This window comes from Melanerpes formicivorus, unplaced genomic scaffold, assembly GCF_026170545.1.
Source record: "Melanerpes formicivorus ecotype bairdi unplaced genomic scaffold, bMelFor1.0.p_v2 SCAF_19, whole genome shotgun sequence".
Lineage (NCBI taxonomy): Eukaryota > Metazoa > Chordata > Aves > Piciformes > Picidae > Melanerpes > Melanerpes formicivorus.
Genome location: NW_027142371.1, coordinates 10,806,159 through 10,824,774, shown reverse-complemented (window position 1 = coordinate 10,824,774; position 18,616 = coordinate 10,806,159). Strand labels below are relative to the sequence as shown.

The 18,616-nt window shown below is 43.3% G+C and overlaps 1 protein-coding gene across 1 annotated transcript; it reads right to left on the bottom strand.

Moving 5' to 3' along the window:
- Positions 1-1,165: 1,165 nt before the first annotated feature.
- Positions 1,166-18,410, bottom strand: SS18L1 (SS18L1 subunit of BAF chromatin remodeling complex). Its single transcript, XM_068150058.1, has 11 exons — positions 18,195-18,410; positions 14,456-14,532; positions 13,123-13,207; positions 12,161-12,305; positions 9,883-10,080; positions 8,694-8,858; positions 7,732-7,833; positions 7,248-7,340; positions 5,181-5,300; positions 3,571-3,698; positions 1,166-3,368 (listed from the first exon to the last, which is right to left on the bottom strand). Exons 1-11 carry the CDS (start codon positions 18,261-18,263, stop codon positions 3,342-3,344), a joined length of 1,209 nt encoding a protein of 402 aa, XP_068006159.1. The 5' UTR covers positions 18,264-18,410; the 3' UTR covers positions 1,166-3,341.
- Positions 18,411-18,616: the final 206 nt, after the last annotated feature.

The following is an 18,616-nucleotide window of genomic DNA, read 5'->3' as shown; positions in this document are numbered from 1 at the left end:
GCATGCCGTCCTTCCGCCGCGAGCGCGCCTCGCCGCGTCGGCGCAGCTGCGCTCCGTGGGGAAAGCGCGGGAAGCTGCGGTCCGCCGGCCCTGGCCGTTCCTCTCCCCTCTGTCTACAGCCTCCGGTCCCCCCCCGCATCCCGGCGGCTGTGCCGCCGTGCCTCACAGCCGCTGCTCCGGGCAGTGCGTCGAGACCGGACACTGGGCTATGTGCAGGGGACCTTGTTTCTACATGTGTCCCGGGCTCGAACCTCCCGTCCGCAGCTCGCTCCCGTGAGGGTTAAGCTAAAGCGCTGAAAGCGCGGTGCTGCGCATCCCGAGATTGAGCGCTGAGCAAGGGCGGCGGGAAGCCGGTTTCTGATCCTTTTCGCTCAGGAGAGCGCTCAGTGTCCTGCCCTCTTCCGTCGTAACGGCGCTAGAAGTCGCTGTCTCCGCAGGGAGCCTGGAGTGAGCGGCTGCGGCAGCTGCAATAACGCCCGTGGGGCTGGCAGGCTGACCGAGGGACGGAGAGTCATAGGATGGATTGGGTTGGAAAGGACCTCTCAAGGTCATGCAGTCCACCCGCCCTGGCAGTGAGCAGGGACATCTGCAACTAGAGCAGGTTGCTGAGAGCCCACATCAACCTGACCTGGAATGGGGCATCTACCTCCTTTCTGGGTAACACAGGTCAGCGTCTCACCATCCTAATAATAGAAAGTATCTACCTTATATCTGGTTTAATCTTCTCTCTTTAAAATCATCACCTTTTGTTCTGTCACATCAGGCGCTGCTAAAAAGATTGTCCCTGTCTCTCTTACAGGTCCCCTGAACGGCATCTTGGCCTCCTGAGAAGTCTGTGACCCTGAGGAGTCCATGAGCTCTCCTGCACCGTCAGGCAGTGTGCCACATGTTCCCTGCTCTGCTGCTGTCTTTGAGATGAGCTGTTAACTGCCTGCATCCACTCTGCACACACTTGATCTTTGCATATCAAATAATTTGCAAGCCAGGACAAGCTTTCATCATACACAATTATCTATGAAGTGTATCAGAGAAGTAGGGGACAAGGTGCAGCTCTAAAGAGCCTCCCTTCATCTGTTGCTTCCACTCAAAGGTCTGTGTTGTAAGAAAGGTACCACCAACTGCATTTTCAGGTAATTTTTAACCTAAACAATTTTCAAGCAGTTCTGTATTACAAAACAGAAAATGATACAATTAATGGAAGAAGTCAAAATGCTGGGATCACTTTGTTTCCACATTAATACATAAAAATGGACAACACATTAAATAAACATTTTGTTATTAACAATTAGAAATATTAACACCAAAAATCATGTATAAATTAGGAAAGAAATGTACAAACTATTTCCAAAGTGCTCTTTCAAATACATTATATACACAACATTCAAGAAGTTCTTAATGTAAGACATTTCAGATTGATGTAACGTTGCTGTTTTGTTTTAAATGTTGCTCATATTCTCTCAAAACTATTTCAGCACTTTCAAAAACCACATAAAAGGCATATTTCCAAGCTGGCAAAGAGCAATATTGCATTCTTCTGGCTACCTGTAATATTAATATATCATAAAGGAAACAATCTTACTCTTTTTCTCTTCCTTGCTATTTGAGAGAACTTATTTGCATGAAAATACCAGCAGGGAAGATGACATAAAGGAGAGCTGACTGAAAAAATGCCTTCATATCAGTAATTAAAATTATTAATGTAGCAAGGGCAGTGCTTGGACAACATTTAATAGAAAATTCTTCAGTTGTCCAGGTAGGATTTTACAGGGAAAAGAATACAATAAACTGAGAGATCTTGTGTTTTCCTTGTGGTCTTGGTTTTTCAGAGTATAAAGTAACTAGAACTGGAAATCTCATAAAGACACCAGTTCAAACAAAGAAAAGGAGACAATCCTACAGAGGATTTATTTACTCTCTAGTGTAAATTGGCAGTTAATCTCATTAAAAAATGCTCATGGAGTATAGTCATCCTAGCCTTTTGCCTCTGAGAAGGTTGGGCATGGTATTTTGTTCAACACTTAGATAAGCACTTTATAAGTGCTTTTTTTCCCCAACACTTTATAGCAACATACAAAACCGAACAGAAGTGACTTACATTGTTCATACTGCCTTTTACATACCACTAGGCTTTACTCCTAAATTCTTCCTCTATAATTATTCTCTCACTGGCTGACCCCAGTAATAGCTCCCCTCTAAATGCATATTGTTTCACAATTAAAGCTGAATGTAGTTGTTTATCTGCAATTAAAAAAATGCCTTTTCTTTTTTTCCCTTTGACTTCTGAACTATTTTCTGTCAAGCAACATGAGAAAAAATAAAAGTGATGATGAGCTGTAAGAACACTAGACCCAAAAAATCTGACAATATTTATGGTTCTAATACTTGCTGGAAAATCTGAGCAAGGGCACTGGAAGAATTAGAAGTAAAGAAGGATGCCAGCCACCTGCCTGTGAAATTTGGCATGAAAATTTATATGCCAGCTATAAAATTTGTAGTTGTGTACTTAAGACTGGAGTTTTGCCAGGTGTTTTTATCAGCTAAGCACAATATGAAGCAATATTGATGTCTAGCAGGCTGACACTGCAAATCTCAGAGCTTCTTTCTATTTTTCTTTCCACCACAGAAATACCTTAGTTTCCATGTCTACATAAAAGGTGCCTCTAGGGATTAACCTTGACTATAGGGTTTTGATCTTCTTTCTGTGGTTTTTACAACAGAAACATGAATTTGTGCAGATCATTGGATTGTAAGACTTGGGTAGTTAGCCCTGGTAGGTATTGCCAAAGCTGCAAAGAATTTCAACACGTAGCATAGAACTGTCTTCACATAAGAAATGCATCCATCCCGTTATTCTTAAGAAATAAAGTGAAGAGCTGTGGATTTTGGAGGCTGGCAGGTAATCTTCAATGCATTCAGTTAAAAAAGGTCAATCACCTACCCCAGGACGTGTCCCTGGACATGATATCTGATGGAATGACTTTGTGTCGAGCCAGACTGCCAAATAACCTGGCTGCTTTCTATAGCGGGGCACAACTGCAATCAAATGATGCTAAAGCTATTTAGAAACATCAAGAATGGGGCAAGGAAGGGGGGGTAAATGAAAAACTTCTGCGTTGTATCAACATACAGTACTATACACAGCACCAAATATCAAACCATTAAAGCATTGTCTTGTTACCAGTAGTGCACTGCTTCATATCCAGCATGAAATGAACACTGTTCACATACAGACGCTGCTTTGTGCTAAGGGGTAACCAACATATTACAATTAATCAAAATTGCCTGTACATCCAGTTCAAAAGATGGAGATACTATTGAAGTGTATCTGGCATCGAATTCTTTTATTGCTGGTAATTGCCATATTGTCCCTGTAAGAAAAGAGAAAGAAAAATGTTGGAGAATTATGTGTCAGAGGTTTAAAACAGGAAGTTAGATAACTTCCTTTTGGTCTATGGATTTTGAAAGACCCACTGAAGGATCACCCATCTGCCTGCACCAAATTATCAGCTGGCTTTCTATGTGGAGCTAACAGCTAAATCTGCTTTTTCACAGCAGAGATGTAGAGTTTACCTGCTCGTAGCCGTAAGGCCTTTGTTGCTGAGCGGACGGGCCCGTCTGGGAAGCTCTGTAACTTCCATATTGCTGCCCCTGCCCCTGTTGGTAGCTGGAATACTGTGAAGAGGCTCCTTGTGCAGGACCTGAGAAGACAGGGAAATGTATTACCATGGCTTGATTTGCTTATGGTTAAAAGTAAAATGTGATGGTAACAAAGCTCTATGAGTGCAAACTGTGAGTAAATTTTGCTTAGACCTCCCCTCTAGCTTCAGACTGGGAAATATTCATGCTAGTCACAGTGCTGGTGACTTCAGTTTAGGTTTTCAGCTTTGCTCAGAAAATTTTATATACTTTGAGGTGATTTGCTTCTCTGAAATTTGGATTGGCACAGCCCAGTATTACCTAGATGCAAGCTAACTGCCTTTTATTTTAGTAACAACTGCATGTCTAACTTCTTGTTTTAACCTGGCTGTGCCCTGTAAGCACTGCTGACCAGGCACAACCTCTGAGAAATCTCTTTGATACATGTAAATGAGACACACAGCTGCATGGGGATATTGATTTCCTTTCAGTTGTAATGTGTGTATAGCAGCCAGTGTGCACTTTCCTTTTGGCATTATTGGTGGATTTGTATGAAGGAGAACTTTTATGAAGAGGAAGGCCAAGTTTTAAGGTCATACACTGAATTTTTGGTTCAATTTCACAAAATTTGTCTGGTCTTAGTAGTCCAATCTACTAGTGCTGCAGAGTCAGCTGCTGATGACTTTCTTGGCTTTTTAGGCATGTGAGTTCCATTTAGTGTGATCTTGCATTGCTAAAGTGGGTTTGCTGTTTATATCAATATCAGTTCATTGACTCACAGATTCATAGAATGGTTTGGGTTGGAAGGGACTTTGATTTATCCAGTTTAGTTAAACTTGACAGTTCAAGGTCAAGAGATGAACCAGAAGTCCCTTGCACTGAAGCTAGCATTTAGATTATTCCCATCTCTCTGGCATGTTTCTGTAATAAATAACCTGCAATGCTTTCTTTCTCCCAAAGCCTAAGGAAACATGCAAGCAGCCTCCAACTGGGCAGAAAACTCAGAGTCTTGTGATGGTAGTGGGGAGATCTGCCACTGGTGACCTGAAGGGTTTGAAAGCTCTGTGTCAGTGTTATCTACATGTTCACAGAACCTCCACTTCTCTGTTTTCACCTCAGTCCCTCACCAAATCATAACCCCTACTGGGATGTTGTAAGGAATCTGCATGGGGGAGTAATGATTTTCTGGACTGTTGATGTTAGTGTCTCCTGTCACTGTTAGATGTGTGGGAGGTCTGAGAATCCAGGCAGTGATCTCGGGCAGACACTTAGCAGGAAGTCAACATGAAGCAAAAGTATCTAACTTTGCAACTTTCAAAAGAGAGAGGGATTCAGCATGCTAACATAACAGTATGGAATGTAATGATACACTAAGAGATGTTACTGCCCAGAATCCATCCTCATGCCACTCTCTTTGGCTAGTTTTGGTATGTAGATGTCCAAGGTTAATCAAGGAAATAGCTTAAAGCATATCTTAGTTTAGGATTGGAGGTGTTAGGATGAAACACTGCAGACACTTGACTGGTCAGTGACAGTTTTCTTACCATATCCTTGCTGTTGTCCTGGGTAACTTTGTTGATTTGGGTATTGCTGCTGGGAATATGTTTGCTGTTGTGCAGCTCCCTGTTGGTATCCTGCCTGCTGCTGGCTGTACTGGGAATTTCCTAAAGAGGGAAAAATTGAGAAGTTTGGTTGCAACTGAGGCACGTATTTCACTGTGGATCATAAAGAAAAGCAAGCTGTGAGGAGCCTTGGTCTGAAACTCACAGACAAGTACTCTTTTCTGACATAGGTAATTGCATTTTGCCAACGAGGATGTTTATTTCTTCAGTGGATTTTAATTCTTTTGAGCAGGAGAGGGTTGTTTATTTATACACATCAGCAAACAATCAAATGCAGCAGTTTCCCAAGGGATTTTTTTTTCTCTTATCACAGTATCACAGTATAACTAAGGTTGGAAGAGACCTCGAGGATCATCGAGTCCAACCTGTCACCCAACACCTCATGACTAGACCATGGCACCAAGTGCCACGTCCAATCCCCTCTTGAACACCTCCAGGGATGGGGACTCTACCACCTCCCTGGGCAGCACATCCCAATGGCCAATCTCTCTTTCTGGAAAGAACTTTCTCCTCACCTCCAGCCTCAACCTTCCCTGGCACAGCTTGAGACTGTGTCCCCTTGTTCTGGTGCTGGTTGCCTGGGAGAAGAGACCAACCCCTTCCTGGCTACAACCACCTTTCAGTTAGTTGTAGAGGGCAATGAGGTCACCCCTGAGCCTCCTCTTCTCCAGGCTAAACAATCCCAGCTCCCTCAGCCTCTCCTCACAGGGCTTGTGTTCAAGGCCTCTCCCCAGCCTTGTTGCCCTTCTCTGGACACGTTCAAGTGTTTTGATGTCCTTCTTAAACTGAGGGGCCCAGAACTGGACACAGTACTCAAGGTGTGGCCTAACCAATGCAGAGTACAGGGGCACAATGACTTCCCTGCTCCTGCTGGCCACACTATTCCTAATGCAGGCCAGGATGCCATTGGCCTTCTTGGCCACCTGGGCACACTGCTGGCTCATGTTCAGGCGGCTGTCAGTCAGTACCCCCAGGTCCCTCTCTGTCTGGGAGCTCTCCAGGAGCGTTTCAGAAAAAAACCTCAAAACTGTCACAAAGATAAGGATGCCAGGGTAAACAGCTGGCTTCCCAAAAAGCTCTCCCACTGCACTTCCTTCTAGATAACTGTGTTTATTCTTATGTCCCAGAAAGACCTAGCTAGTTGTTACTGGTAGTTTTTTAAACACCTTTGATGAAAATTCCATTTGCACTATCTTGAAACAACAAAATGAATTATACAGAGGACACTGCCTTTCCTACATGCCACCTGGCTGTATCATAATTAAGCTCATCTTTTTGCAGTTAATTTAATTTAGAGTTCAGCTATCTTAATATTGTCACTGAGTTTACTGATGTGCTACCATTGAGAGGCTTTTAATGGCAACATTGTTAGCTCACAGTATTGCTGTTTTTCAAAGATCAGTTTAACTTAACCCATTGGCTTTTGCAATTTGTGAATTAATTAAGATTGCTGCTGTATTAACCAGCATGCTTTCTTACTTCAGAGAATTTTCCACCTATGGCTGCTATGTTTTTCCAGCTCTGAACCCTATTTCTAACTGTAGCACATTAGTTTATCTCTGTCAGCATAACCTTTTATGTTAATGCAGCCACTTTTATTTGCATTATATAAAATGTTTGTTAAACAAGCTTGCAGGAGAGGAGGATACTGATATCCTGGAAATCTTTTCTCTTACTGCAACAAGAGTCCACTATCCATAGCTGTAATTCCAGCTGGCTCAGGTACAACCAAGAATAATTTTTTTTTAATGGATATGGGGCTACACAGAAGTTGTTAGTGATCCCCCAGTGCTGCACAGCACAACTGCCTCACAATACAGCTACTGACATGAGTCTGAGACAGCCTTGCTATAAACCATTAAGTCATGCCTAAGTAGGAGTTAGTGATGCAGAAACTGCAAGTAATATTATAGAACTTCATAAGCATTTCATTAGTATTTTAGGGGATTAGAGCTCTGGTTTACAAAGACTGCCAATGTATTTTCCTACCTCCTTCATAATAGTGTTGTGTAGAGTCATCAAATGACCTGTCATAGCTCTGCTCAGTATAGGATGACTGCTGATAGGCATAATCACCATGTCCTGCAAAGAGTGGTCAGATATGCATTGTTAATATAACTAGAAATATATTGCTGAACACCATATTATGGAGCTGCTTGTGCACAAAGGTGAGGCTAAGAGGAAACACAGACCCCTCAGGTACGAGGCCAAATACATGGCAAGAAAAGACACCCAGGGATAAATCTCCTGTGTTCATTAATCCATACTTGGCTTTGTGCTCTTTGAAGCAGCGTGGATAGCAGGATGCACTGATGCGTGTGTTTGTGCACCAGCCTCCCGTGCCCTGGGATTAGAATTTTCTAGCATTTAAATTGGAAATGAATTGTAATGGGTTTGCCATGCCCTTGGATGTGGCAGCCACCCTGGTCTCCAATTTATCAGTGTCACACTGACTGCAGCTCAGAGGAATTACCATCTGGGTAGTATTGCTGATTCATGGGTTCTGAGGAGCCTTGCCCATGGCTGTACTGTTCACTGTAATATTCTTCCTGACCCATGTACTGCTGCGAGGAACCTGCAAGGCAAAGACAAGAGAGAGCAAACTGAGCCCAGGCACTCCTAAGGGATAGCTTTTTCTTATCTATTTTTTCTTTATGAAAACAGTGTTTACACCTGAATAAGCAGACAAGTTATCTAAGTTGAGAGTAGTTTCAAAGATGTTCTGCACCTGTACTCTCAGAAATGGTGCAATGGTCAGTAACATGTCCCAAACTCACGCACTCTGTGGCAATTCCAAACTTGATGGCTACATTTCATTTACTAATCTGAGTTCTTAGAAAGCTCAGTAATGCATTCCATGCTCAAGAACCCAGACAGAATTCTATCTATTTTAATTAATGCATGAATTTGTTTCCTAGCAAAATTCAGGTGATGTTAGAATTGGCCTAGCAGCTTCATTACCTGTTACAACTTTTTCCAGACAGGTCTTAGAGCAAAGTTGTTATCCTCTGGCATTTTCCTCCCCTTGGCCTAATTTTTCATACTAATTGCTAGCAAACTACCTCTTCTTTGCAGAAATGCTCTGTGTGTTCCTTGTTAACTGTGCCACGTTACAGCTGGTACAATGCCATTTGAAACAGCAGAAAGGATTCCCAGTGAGCTGTGCATCAAATCATCTTTTCATTAGAGATAGATGATCCCTTCTAGAAAGAATTATTTTCATAAATCCCTTAAGTAGATATATCTTAAAAAGAGATTAAAGTTTGCCTGATGGTCATGATCACTCCATGATTCAAGGTTTCCTCTGTTCCTGGATGGGATTTGCTGTTCATGAACATGACTTGGAAATCTTGTTGAATTACCTATCCCACAGGATGGACTGAACATGATCAATCTGCTAATTAATTATCTCAGTAATCCAACACTAGATCTTACCTTGCTGTGAAGCTCTGTAAGGGCCCATTGGTCGCTGCCCCATCATGCTGTTGCCTTGGTTGCTCTGACTCATCATGGCAATGGAGGACTGCCCCTGGTAGTGCTGGCTGCCACCTTGTGCCGAGTTATAATGTGACGTTGCTGCTTGCTGGTGCATCATGGAGACTACAATGTACATGGAAAACACTGTTTTCTGACAGGATGTGACAGTTTTCTCCCATGTCTCTTTGGAAACAAGTTAAAACCTTTAACTAACATGTACCCTCATAATTCTGTGGAATTTCCACAGGGGAAGATGATTTCCCAATACATGCATGTACCTCTTCTGCACTGTGATGTAGAAAGGATGTTACTGCATGGTCAGTTCTTGCCCTTTGCTTCAGTAAAAAATGCATCTAGCCTTGATTATTGTTAGGTCATTTAAAAGAATGCAATAATCATTACAGTAGGATCTAAGAAAGAAATGAGAACTGATGCTTGTTCCTCTCTATCTCCTGCTGCATTTCTTTTCTAATCAATTCATTCATTGCTGCATTTCTTTTCTAATCAACTCTTTCTTGTACTTCCATCTTATTAAACACCTGATGATTATACAGTGTAAATAAACTGACATTCTAAGATTTATTTGATCTCTACATTTCATATTGTTGGAAAGAATTCTTAAGCATTGGACCCACACCCCCCCCCCCCATTCAATACTCAGTAGCAAACATATTTACAAATCAAGGGACTGATTCCAAGTTGTGTGCTTGTATCTCTACGTCCTGCAAGCAGTGTGAAGTATCAATGAAATAACAAAAGTAGGGCAGTAATGCACAAACAGCAAATGTGTAACACTCCTTGGCAGGCCCTTTCAGCTAGGATAAAGGCGCTGCTCAGATCCTTCCCACAGTAGTGGGATCTGCTGCCAGGGCATATCAGATAGTACTGCTGCACTTTTAGCTCACCCTCCTTTCCCCAACTCCTTGCTAACCACAGCAAGGTGGTGTGAGGTAAAGCAAGTCTGAAACTGCTCTGACTTACACTGGGGGCTGACACCTTGGAATTCAGAGATGTCTTAAAGCTGTCTTTCCCTCTTGAATGTTTGTGGCTGTCTACCAAAAATATTTACAGAACAACTTCATGTGTGGTAAACCTTTGAGGTCACTGAAAAGTCAAGTTGGCCCAGAAGGAGGAAGAAGGAGTTTACCTGGATTAGACTGCATGTTGATGTTTGTTCGAGAGACATAATTGCCTATTGACCCCTGGCCTTGCATTGGCACATTCTGAGATGCAGGCACTGTATGGCTATAGCCAGGCCCAGTTCCATGACTGCTGACAGTCATACTCAGAGAGGTTGTGGGCATAGTGTTCTGGCCTGACTGCTGCATAGACACGTGATTAGGACCTAGAAAAAAATAAAGAGAGCAACAAGAAAATCTGTGCTATTATTGGCAATGTCCAGTGACCATTAAAGCCCTTGCAGCCTTTCTGAAACACCTGATGAACAAAATTTTCCTCCATTATTCTTTTATCTACAGACAAATTAAAACTGCCTACTGCAGTGGGAGTGAGCCTCCTCCCTGGCAGCCAGATCCAGGCTGTACAGAACTGCAGACAGGAAGAACAAAACAGGCAGCAATGCCCTACAACCAGTTCCTTGCAGGCAGCAGGACAAATTCCAGTGATTTCAGACACTCCAAAAAATGCATGGACTCTGGAATGTGTCCTTTCCCTGCTCAGCGCTGCTGTGGACTCCTCTTCCCCTTCACACAGAAGGGAACAAAAGGAAAACACAGTAGTGGCTGAGAAACACTTTACACACTTCTGCGTCCATTCAGCTCTCTCAAGTGTGAATTGTCTGTGCATATTTATCCACTGCCCAACAATATTTGACTGATGTAAAACAATCTCTCAGACTCAAAGTCTCTCTACACATCCAGACTGCTGTGTCACGCAGCATGACTGTGCTAACTTGTTTCTAGCTGGCACAGAGACAGAGGTGGTAGAGGCTGGCAGCCAAGGGGAGTGTCCCCAGGCCCAGGGGTGTAAAAGTGCCATTCTCAGAGCGGGCACTACCATCGGAGCACGTGCCATCACTGCTGCTAACTCAGCAAGCTACGGCACTCCCAGTCACACCTTCCTTCTGAACTGTAGCTGTGTCCTCAGTCTGGCTTCCAGTGCATTGATATTCCCACTCTACAATACCTGGCACTACCCAGGTGACAAATTCTCAGTGAGAGGGCAGAGAGTGAACTGCCTTGAGATCCCCACAACTCAGCCGGGGCTTTACTACTGGGCTAGGGCAACAAGAGGTAAACTTGCAATAGGAGGCAAACTGGCCTGGCTGCTTCTGTTCTGCAGATGACTCAAGTCTTCAGGACTGCCACTCTGGTTCTTTTAATCAACACTAAATTACTAAAAAGAACTGGAGGGTGGGGAGCAACTTAGAAAAAAACAGAAACAATACCACTGAAAATGGAGATTCCTAGTAACACAAAACAATGTTTTGACTGACTCATTACAATACAAACACTATGTAATAGTTCTTTCAAAATGAAGGGCCCAGATGAAGTTGGTAAATTCACTTCTTCACAAGCTGTTTAAAGTAAGTCCTTCACCCATCAGTTTCAAAAGTACTATCAGCTTGACCACAAATGGCTTTTCAAAAAGTCAGGAGTAATTTCACAGCTTGCATCTGCTCTTGAGTCCTGCTGCCAAGGCCTGTGATTTTACAGTCAGATATTTCTATTTATAGGAACTGTTTTCCCTCTCTGTCACACTTGGGAAAGCCCCACAGGAAAGAAAAAAAAAAAAGAAGAAGTGATGAAAGAACTATGTACAACAAAACAAATAGGTTATTCAGATCATAAAATGCACAGAGCAAATATGTGTATATAGAGTAAAAAATTGTTGCTTTTAATTAGCTTGTATTAGTTGCAGGAACAAAACCAAAGAGACAAAGCTTATTGTCCTACTGATATGAGATGCCTGTGCAAACTCTTTGGCTATGAGAATCTCTGCAAGCTTCTGCAGAGGACAAAGAGTGAAACAACAACAAATTATTTTCGCAGAGGCATGTATCCTGCAAGGTCTTTGTAATCTAAAGGCTGGGTTGTGTGGTTAGTCATGCAAGCAGTTCCATTTTTACCCTGCCTAGCCCCACCACTTTCAAGATAAAAATAACATAATATCTATTATTTTGTGCTAGAAACTTGGATGCAGCTTTACTCAGTGATTTTCATTATACATTTTAAACCAAATGTGTTTAATTTCCCCTGTAGGAATACTAATAGACTGGAGACTGGCAGAAGCCAACATCATTACTGACTGTAGCCATTTTGTGATGATTTCAGCATGTGCCTGAAATCCCCATATGCCTGAAAGGTGAGTTAGGAGAGGTCTTTTACAGCTCTCTAAGTATATTCTGCATTAATGATTTAGTTGCCAAGCAACAGAAAAGCAGCACAAAGAGGACTGAAGCTCACCATTGCTAATCTGACTCTGCATGAGGGAGGAAGGAGGCAGGCCCGTCCCAATCGCATCGCTGAGATTGCTCTGTGAATGGAGAGATTGGTTGGATGCGCTCTGAGTCATTCCTCCTGGGCCCAAGTTTATGTTTTGCGTTGGTGGCTGCAAATAACAAGGAGGAGAAGCAAATTTTTGGTTAGGTTTTTAATTAGAAAAACAATAACCCCCAGATTAGCTTGACTATGACTAAAAACTGCCTCAGCTAAGTATGTGCTGCTTTTGCTTTTAGGGCTCGCTTGCATAAACCTCCTTCTTCATTTGACTCCTCTGTGAATGACATCCAGCTTGGGATGGAGAAGCCAGCAGGGAGCACAGTAGAGATCTTAAAATTGTGCTTGTAACAGAGTCTGGCTTCTGTGCCCATTCTTCCATACTCATATGAATTTCATTTTGTGCTGGTCAGAACATAATTGCTGAGGGGAGATACATTAGCAGAGGCAAGACAGGAGCATGTTGACAAACTGACTGCTGTCAAGCATAAAGCCATGCTGTATTTTGTGTGGTACCTCCAAAATCAATCCATTTAGCAAGAGTAACACGGTGTTTAAAGACAACCTAATACCCAAATGCTGAGTTGCATTTTTTCATAGCAGCATTTTTTTTTCCCTGAGTAAAGAATACAGTAAGAATAGGTAAAGAATAATGGATCTGGAACAGAAGGAGGCTGTTCAGATCTGTGCCACTGCTCCATTTATAGTATACAGAATTTGAGCTATGGGTTCAGAAGTTAACACAAACATCCCAAATAATGCATTTTAAACACAGTAAAAGTAACTTTTAATTTGGTTAGTGGCCTACTTGACCACTCCAAAACTTTTAGCTGGAAAAAGCCTGGTTTATTGCCAGTGATCAGTAACAGAATCAAAGAACATTTCCCTCTGGCATAGTCAATGTATCTGATAGGAGCACTGGTACTTACAGCAGGAAGCAAGGACTGCATATTCTGGTTAGAATCTGCTATTGTTGCCAAGTAAACCAGGTTTCTGTGCAAGATTTGTTGGTATCTACAGAAGAAGGAGCAAAGCTTATTTGGAAAGGGTTAACAGTGCAGAACATTCCAAACCCTTATCTTTTTTTTTTCTTTCTTTTTTTCCCAAATGATTATTAAATTACATTAGCCCACTTTTCATCTGTCCTAATAAATAGCTACAGTGGTGACCTCTATCTGCACTGTCACATTGTTCACCAAGGATCAGCGTGTTCAACACCTCTTTTACAAATGGGTCAACCTGGGGGAAGGGAGAGATAAAATACACTCTGCTGTGAAAGCACTTTGAGTGAACTGTGAGGCTGGGACCTGTCTTTGAGAACTGACACCCGTCAGCTGCTCTAACGATTAGCCACTTTCTCTTCCTCTCTTTAACAAGGGTCCTAGTGGCAATGAAGTTCCAGAGCTCCAAAAATCAAACCTGTTTGTCCTGCCAGCAAGATGAGAAGAACAAAATCTTTTTCAAGAGTGCTCTAACTGGAGTGTTTGCTCAAGTAAGCACTGCCAGAACCATTTACACTTCTTCACAGTTCTTGAACTGGAAAAGCTCATCATAAAGAACAGGAGAGCTTCCAAAAGCAATCCAACAGCTGTGCCTCTCAAAAAAGGTGAAGAGGCAAAAATTTGGAAACAGGGAGGGTTCCAAGAATGCAAGAGAAAATTATTTTTGTGGCATGAGTTGTCTCCTGATGAGGGGAAAGCTGCTGGGAAGTGGGCAAAGGTATCTTTCCTTGGCAGGTTTTTGGAAAGTGCAGCTTTCTGGGTTTGACCCCAAACGTGACCTTTCATGGGGTAAAGTGGCTACTATTCCTGACTGAGATTTAACCCCTAGAGTTTATACAAGCATTTTGCTTTCAAGATTAGGAACAGTAAACAGTGGCACAAACTGGCACGTCTACATCCCTATTGGTTTAGCCCTAGATAACCACAGGGCTGATCCTTAACATTTAATTACTTTCTGATGAAGATCTCCTATTAACTTCGCACCTGATTCTGCTTGCATTTGGTGAACCTGCATACAGCAAGTGATTCAATAACCATCATTATTTTGAGTTATTTCAATAAATGATCTGTTAGAAATACTGTAAATCCTAAATACTCAAACACTTCAGCAAAATGTTCCAGGACCAAGCCACATTTCTCAATGCAAGTGGATCTAACAAAAAATAGTCCAAGTATTTTCTCAGCGATCAGTGAACAGAATTGTTCCTGGGAAAAAGCACACCCAACATTTCTAATGTACCCCAAAACTCACAATACTCACTGAGTACATTCTGCAGTTTTCCCCTTGCTCTGATAATCCATAATACATTGTATTAGGTGGTGATTTTCATCTAGCATCTGCATAAAAGAAATATGATCAAAACGCATTACTGTGAGGATCTAAAGTCCCGTGCTGGTGTGATGCTCCACATTCACCCTTCTTGGCAGTGGAAGGTGCTTGTGCAGTTTTGTTGCCTTGGGATATTACAAAATGCCTCCACGTGGCTTAGTTGAGCCACAAGACTCTGCTTTTCACATCATTTATTTGTGAACAGCTATCTTTGAAGGAGGCAGATCAAACACCCACAATTAACGGACTTACCTTTTATGCTCCTTAAATAGCAGATAGATCTTTATGCTGAAGAAGGAAAACACTTTCACTTAGAAATACCTCTGTCTCCTTCCAAAATATCACCCAACCCCTTCCAGAACTCCAGGTTTGACTAACATACCTACTTCCAAATTACAAAGACACTTTCCAACAATTTGAACCTATTATTTTCCTGCAGAGGAGTGAGGTGCAGACTGCTGCACAGGAGTGCAGACTGCTGACCCTGATGGAGTAGAAAATAGGCATTGCTGGATCTACTGAAACCACATTTGAGAGAATTCCATCCCAGTATGTCCTTTTGCATAGTCCAGTTCCAATTAATTCATGGAGAACTTCAAATGAAAGCACAGAGTAATTGTTGTCAGTTATTTGAACTGTGTCAGTGGCTGCCAGCTTGGCTTCCCTCAGTAAATTTTAGCGACAGACTTGTTCCAAGATCAGAGCTGCTGGACAAAAATGACCACTGACCTCTATTTAATGAACTTGTAATACAATTAAAAGCTTTAAAATATCCCTGATTTGGTTGAAAATTTCACATGCAATAGTTTGTCTCTTTCCCCAGCTCCCCTGTGAATGAAGCAAGTTTTCTGCAGGTGAATGGGTGCAAAAATAACAGCAGCATTTACAAATTTAGATCTGCCTCTGGCAGAAGTTCCCTACATAAAGCAGTTTGTAAGCACCACTGCTGTTGAGTACAAGACTGGACCTTTGAATCACTGTATCATCAGGATGGAAGAATTCTTGAGGGAAGAGTAATGTTTTCATAGGAATTGAGTATGGATTAATCTGTGTAGGTATGTGCTCTGGTCAGTACAAATTCCTGACCTGCTGAGATGCAAGGGGTGATGAGGAAAATGAGCAGAAGAGTCTTTGTGATGCAACTGCAATCTAACTGGTCCCTCCCTTGGAGAACTCAGCTCATCCTGCTTCTGGCTTGTCATTTGCAAGCTGATCTTCACTTTGCTGGACACCCTTGTCCATCACAGGCTCTGACCGCTGGCACTGGCAGCGGTTCCCTGCAGTGGCTCCAGCCCGCGAGGTCTGAGCAGCAGAGGTGCTGCTGTGGCCTGCGCAGCAGGTCGGACGCTGCTCTCCAGCGCTGACAGGGGACGTCGGGATGGTGTCAGTCAAGAATCCATGTTCTGCTGCGTGTGTGCCTGTGCTCACATGGCAACCCGAGCACAGCATATCATTTTAGGGGAAAATACTCCCGCCTGATTCACAGTGCAGCTCTTTGTTTCCTGCTCTGTACTTGCCGTTGGATAGAATTTTCACCTGTGTCACTGGAAATTCTGCACAGAGAATTAGCAAAGAACACAAACCTTTTCTTTTTCACTTTCCACAACAGATACCACTGGCAACATTTTCATATCCAGTTATGATCTGCACTCAACAGCAAGAGTCCAAGTGACATTACAGATCTCTTTGTCAGAAAAGGGCTATGTTTCTACAGTTAGCTGAAGAACATTCTGCTTCCTGAAAAAGGAATTGGGAAGAGCTCATTACCCAGCTTAAGTGGGGGGAAAAAAAGGACCAGGTTCTGATCTCCATTACACAGAAGAAACTGAAGTTTGCTGCCTTGTAGATGCTATTTGATGAACTATTTTGAAGCACCATCGTTGCTACTGTACTGTCAAAGCTCCAACTTCCTCCATGTGAAATCTGTTTTAGGAATAGTTGATACTGGAATAATAACAGCTTTGCAAGGCTATCAAAATTGAGTTAATAAACAAAAAATAAGCTGCTTATATACTACAAATGCAAATCAAAGTAATATTTTTTTTCAGTGAAATTTGTATGTGTACTAAAGTGCTAATTTTTATGAAGATTTTTTGAGTTCCTAGCCCAGCACCTGCTCCTTCTCTCACTGCCCCATTTCTTGGCTGCAAAGCCCACCCAGTTCCTGTGCCTGCAAGTCTCCCCCTCAGCATCACAACTTGTCAAAACAAAAAACACTGCCAACAGCCCAACAGCGATGAACAGTCCTGAAGTAACATGCCAGCAAATGTACCCAAGATGGGAAATGTTTTTACACGTTATTTGTAATGAAATAATATTGTGAAGCTTCCATAAAGTTTATGAATATGCAAAAAAGGAAAGGGTTTGAAAGTCAAACTGAAGAGACTTTGGCTGCCCTTTGTCTGTGGCTAGTCACAGATTTAAGTACAAACTGCCTGAATTGTGAAATTCTGCCCTAACCCAAACCAGCCTGGAGGCAGGAGAAAAACTTACCCACTGAGCCTGAAATATTTTAGTACTTAAACCAGTTCACAATACCACATGTGCTGCAAGTGCTACACGAAATGGGCTTAGTTTCCAAACAGTCTCCTGAGATTCCAGTCACCTGTCAGCCTCACTTGTGGCAGTTTGTTCTGCCTTAACCTCTGTTCTGTCACAGCCTTACACTGAGGTTTTCCCCCCCTCAAAGCCGTAAATTAGCACCAGGTAATGGCTTGGTTGCAAACCCCACTGATGAGCAGTTAATTGCCATATGAGCAATGACACTTCTTCACTGGTCACTACAAGAGGACCACGCAGAACATACACACCTGGCTGCCACCACACTGCATAACTCCACATCAACAAAACACCTACGCGGTGGGGAACGCGCCAAGAACACGGTAGGAGTACAAATGACAAATAGCGGTCAAAGTAAAACCATGCATGTTCTTTATTGACATTTCCAGCCTCTTCCTCACTGACCGTCACCTGCTGCAGGAGGAAGGGGTATCGGGCATGTGTGCACAGTCCCTGCTGCCAACCCTGCGGAATAGGAGACAATAACTTCCCAACTAGGAGCCTTCTGCTCTGGCCTCCACGAGAGACCCACGCAGAGGTCTCCTCTCCAGAGGAAATATTCCCAAACCTTTGTTTGTCACTAAACATCACTAAACACATCACAAATAACGGCAATAGTGTACGAAAAATACCGGTGGTCGGTGCTCCCTCTATCTTCTGAGAGATTAAAATTCTGCATCCAAGTACAAAAGAAAACCCTTGCAAATCCAGTATTTTATGGTATTTCATTTTGGAGGTTGGCTTTTTTTGAGAGGGGGCAGAAGCTGACATACCATCAGAAATGAATCATGTATTTGCAGATTTTATTGCAATTTCCCGATGTATTATTGGCAGCTTTCCTCCCCTTTGCGAGCAGTAGACCCCGTTGCCATCCCAATTTTATTCCCCAAGTCCTCTCGCTCTGTCTTTGCAGTGATCTGAACACCTTTGCTTTGTTCCACCTCCTCCTCCTCCTCCTTCCCCCACCTCTCTCTCCAGCTGTCCATCTCTGCAGCCCTCGCAAATTCACTAGTTTTCCTGCTCGCCCTAGAAATCAGCCTCCTTCCTCCGCTGCGGGAGCATGGACGGAATAAACGTCTAGAATTGTCTGTAGAAAAGCATGCTCTTTTACCTTCTGGATAGTTTGCTGGGTGACCTCCCCTTTGCCTCTTGGGCGAGCAGAAGCAAAGGCAACCGACATGGTGGGGCTTTTTTTATGTCTATAATATATCGGTTCCCGGCTCTAATAATATTGTTATTATCTGGCTGCTATTGCCGTGCACGGATTCTCCGCAGTGCACGGCGAGGGGAGCCCGGCGCAGATGGTACGATCTGCGCCCCGCAATCAGCCGCCGCCACCGCAACCCCGGCCCGCCACGCACCGCCCTAGCCCTGCCGCCCGCGCCGCCGCCTCGGGGCGGGGAGGCGGCGGCGGCGATTTGAGGAAGGGGCGGGAGGCGACCGCCACAGCCCCTCCGCCGCCTCCTCCCCGCCTGCCACACATGGTGCGTCCCTGCCTCCGGGCTTCCTGTGGCAGGCGAGCGACGGCTCCCT

Excerpts from the sequence above, each read along its gene's own strand:
- SS18L1 (XM_068150058.1), bottom strand. The coding sequence starts at position 18,263 with ATGTCGGTTGCCTTTGCTTCTGCTCGCCCAAGAGGCAAAGGGGAGGTC. Across the intron at positions 10,081-12,160 it reads GCAGAGTCAGATTAGCAATG|GTCCTAATCACGTGTCTATG; the intron begins GTGAGCTTCAGT and ends ATTTTTTTCTAG. Across the intron at positions 5,301-7,247 it reads ACAACACTATTATGAAGGAG|GAAATTCCCAGTACAGCCAG; the intron begins GTAGGAAAATAC and ends TTCCCTCTTTAG.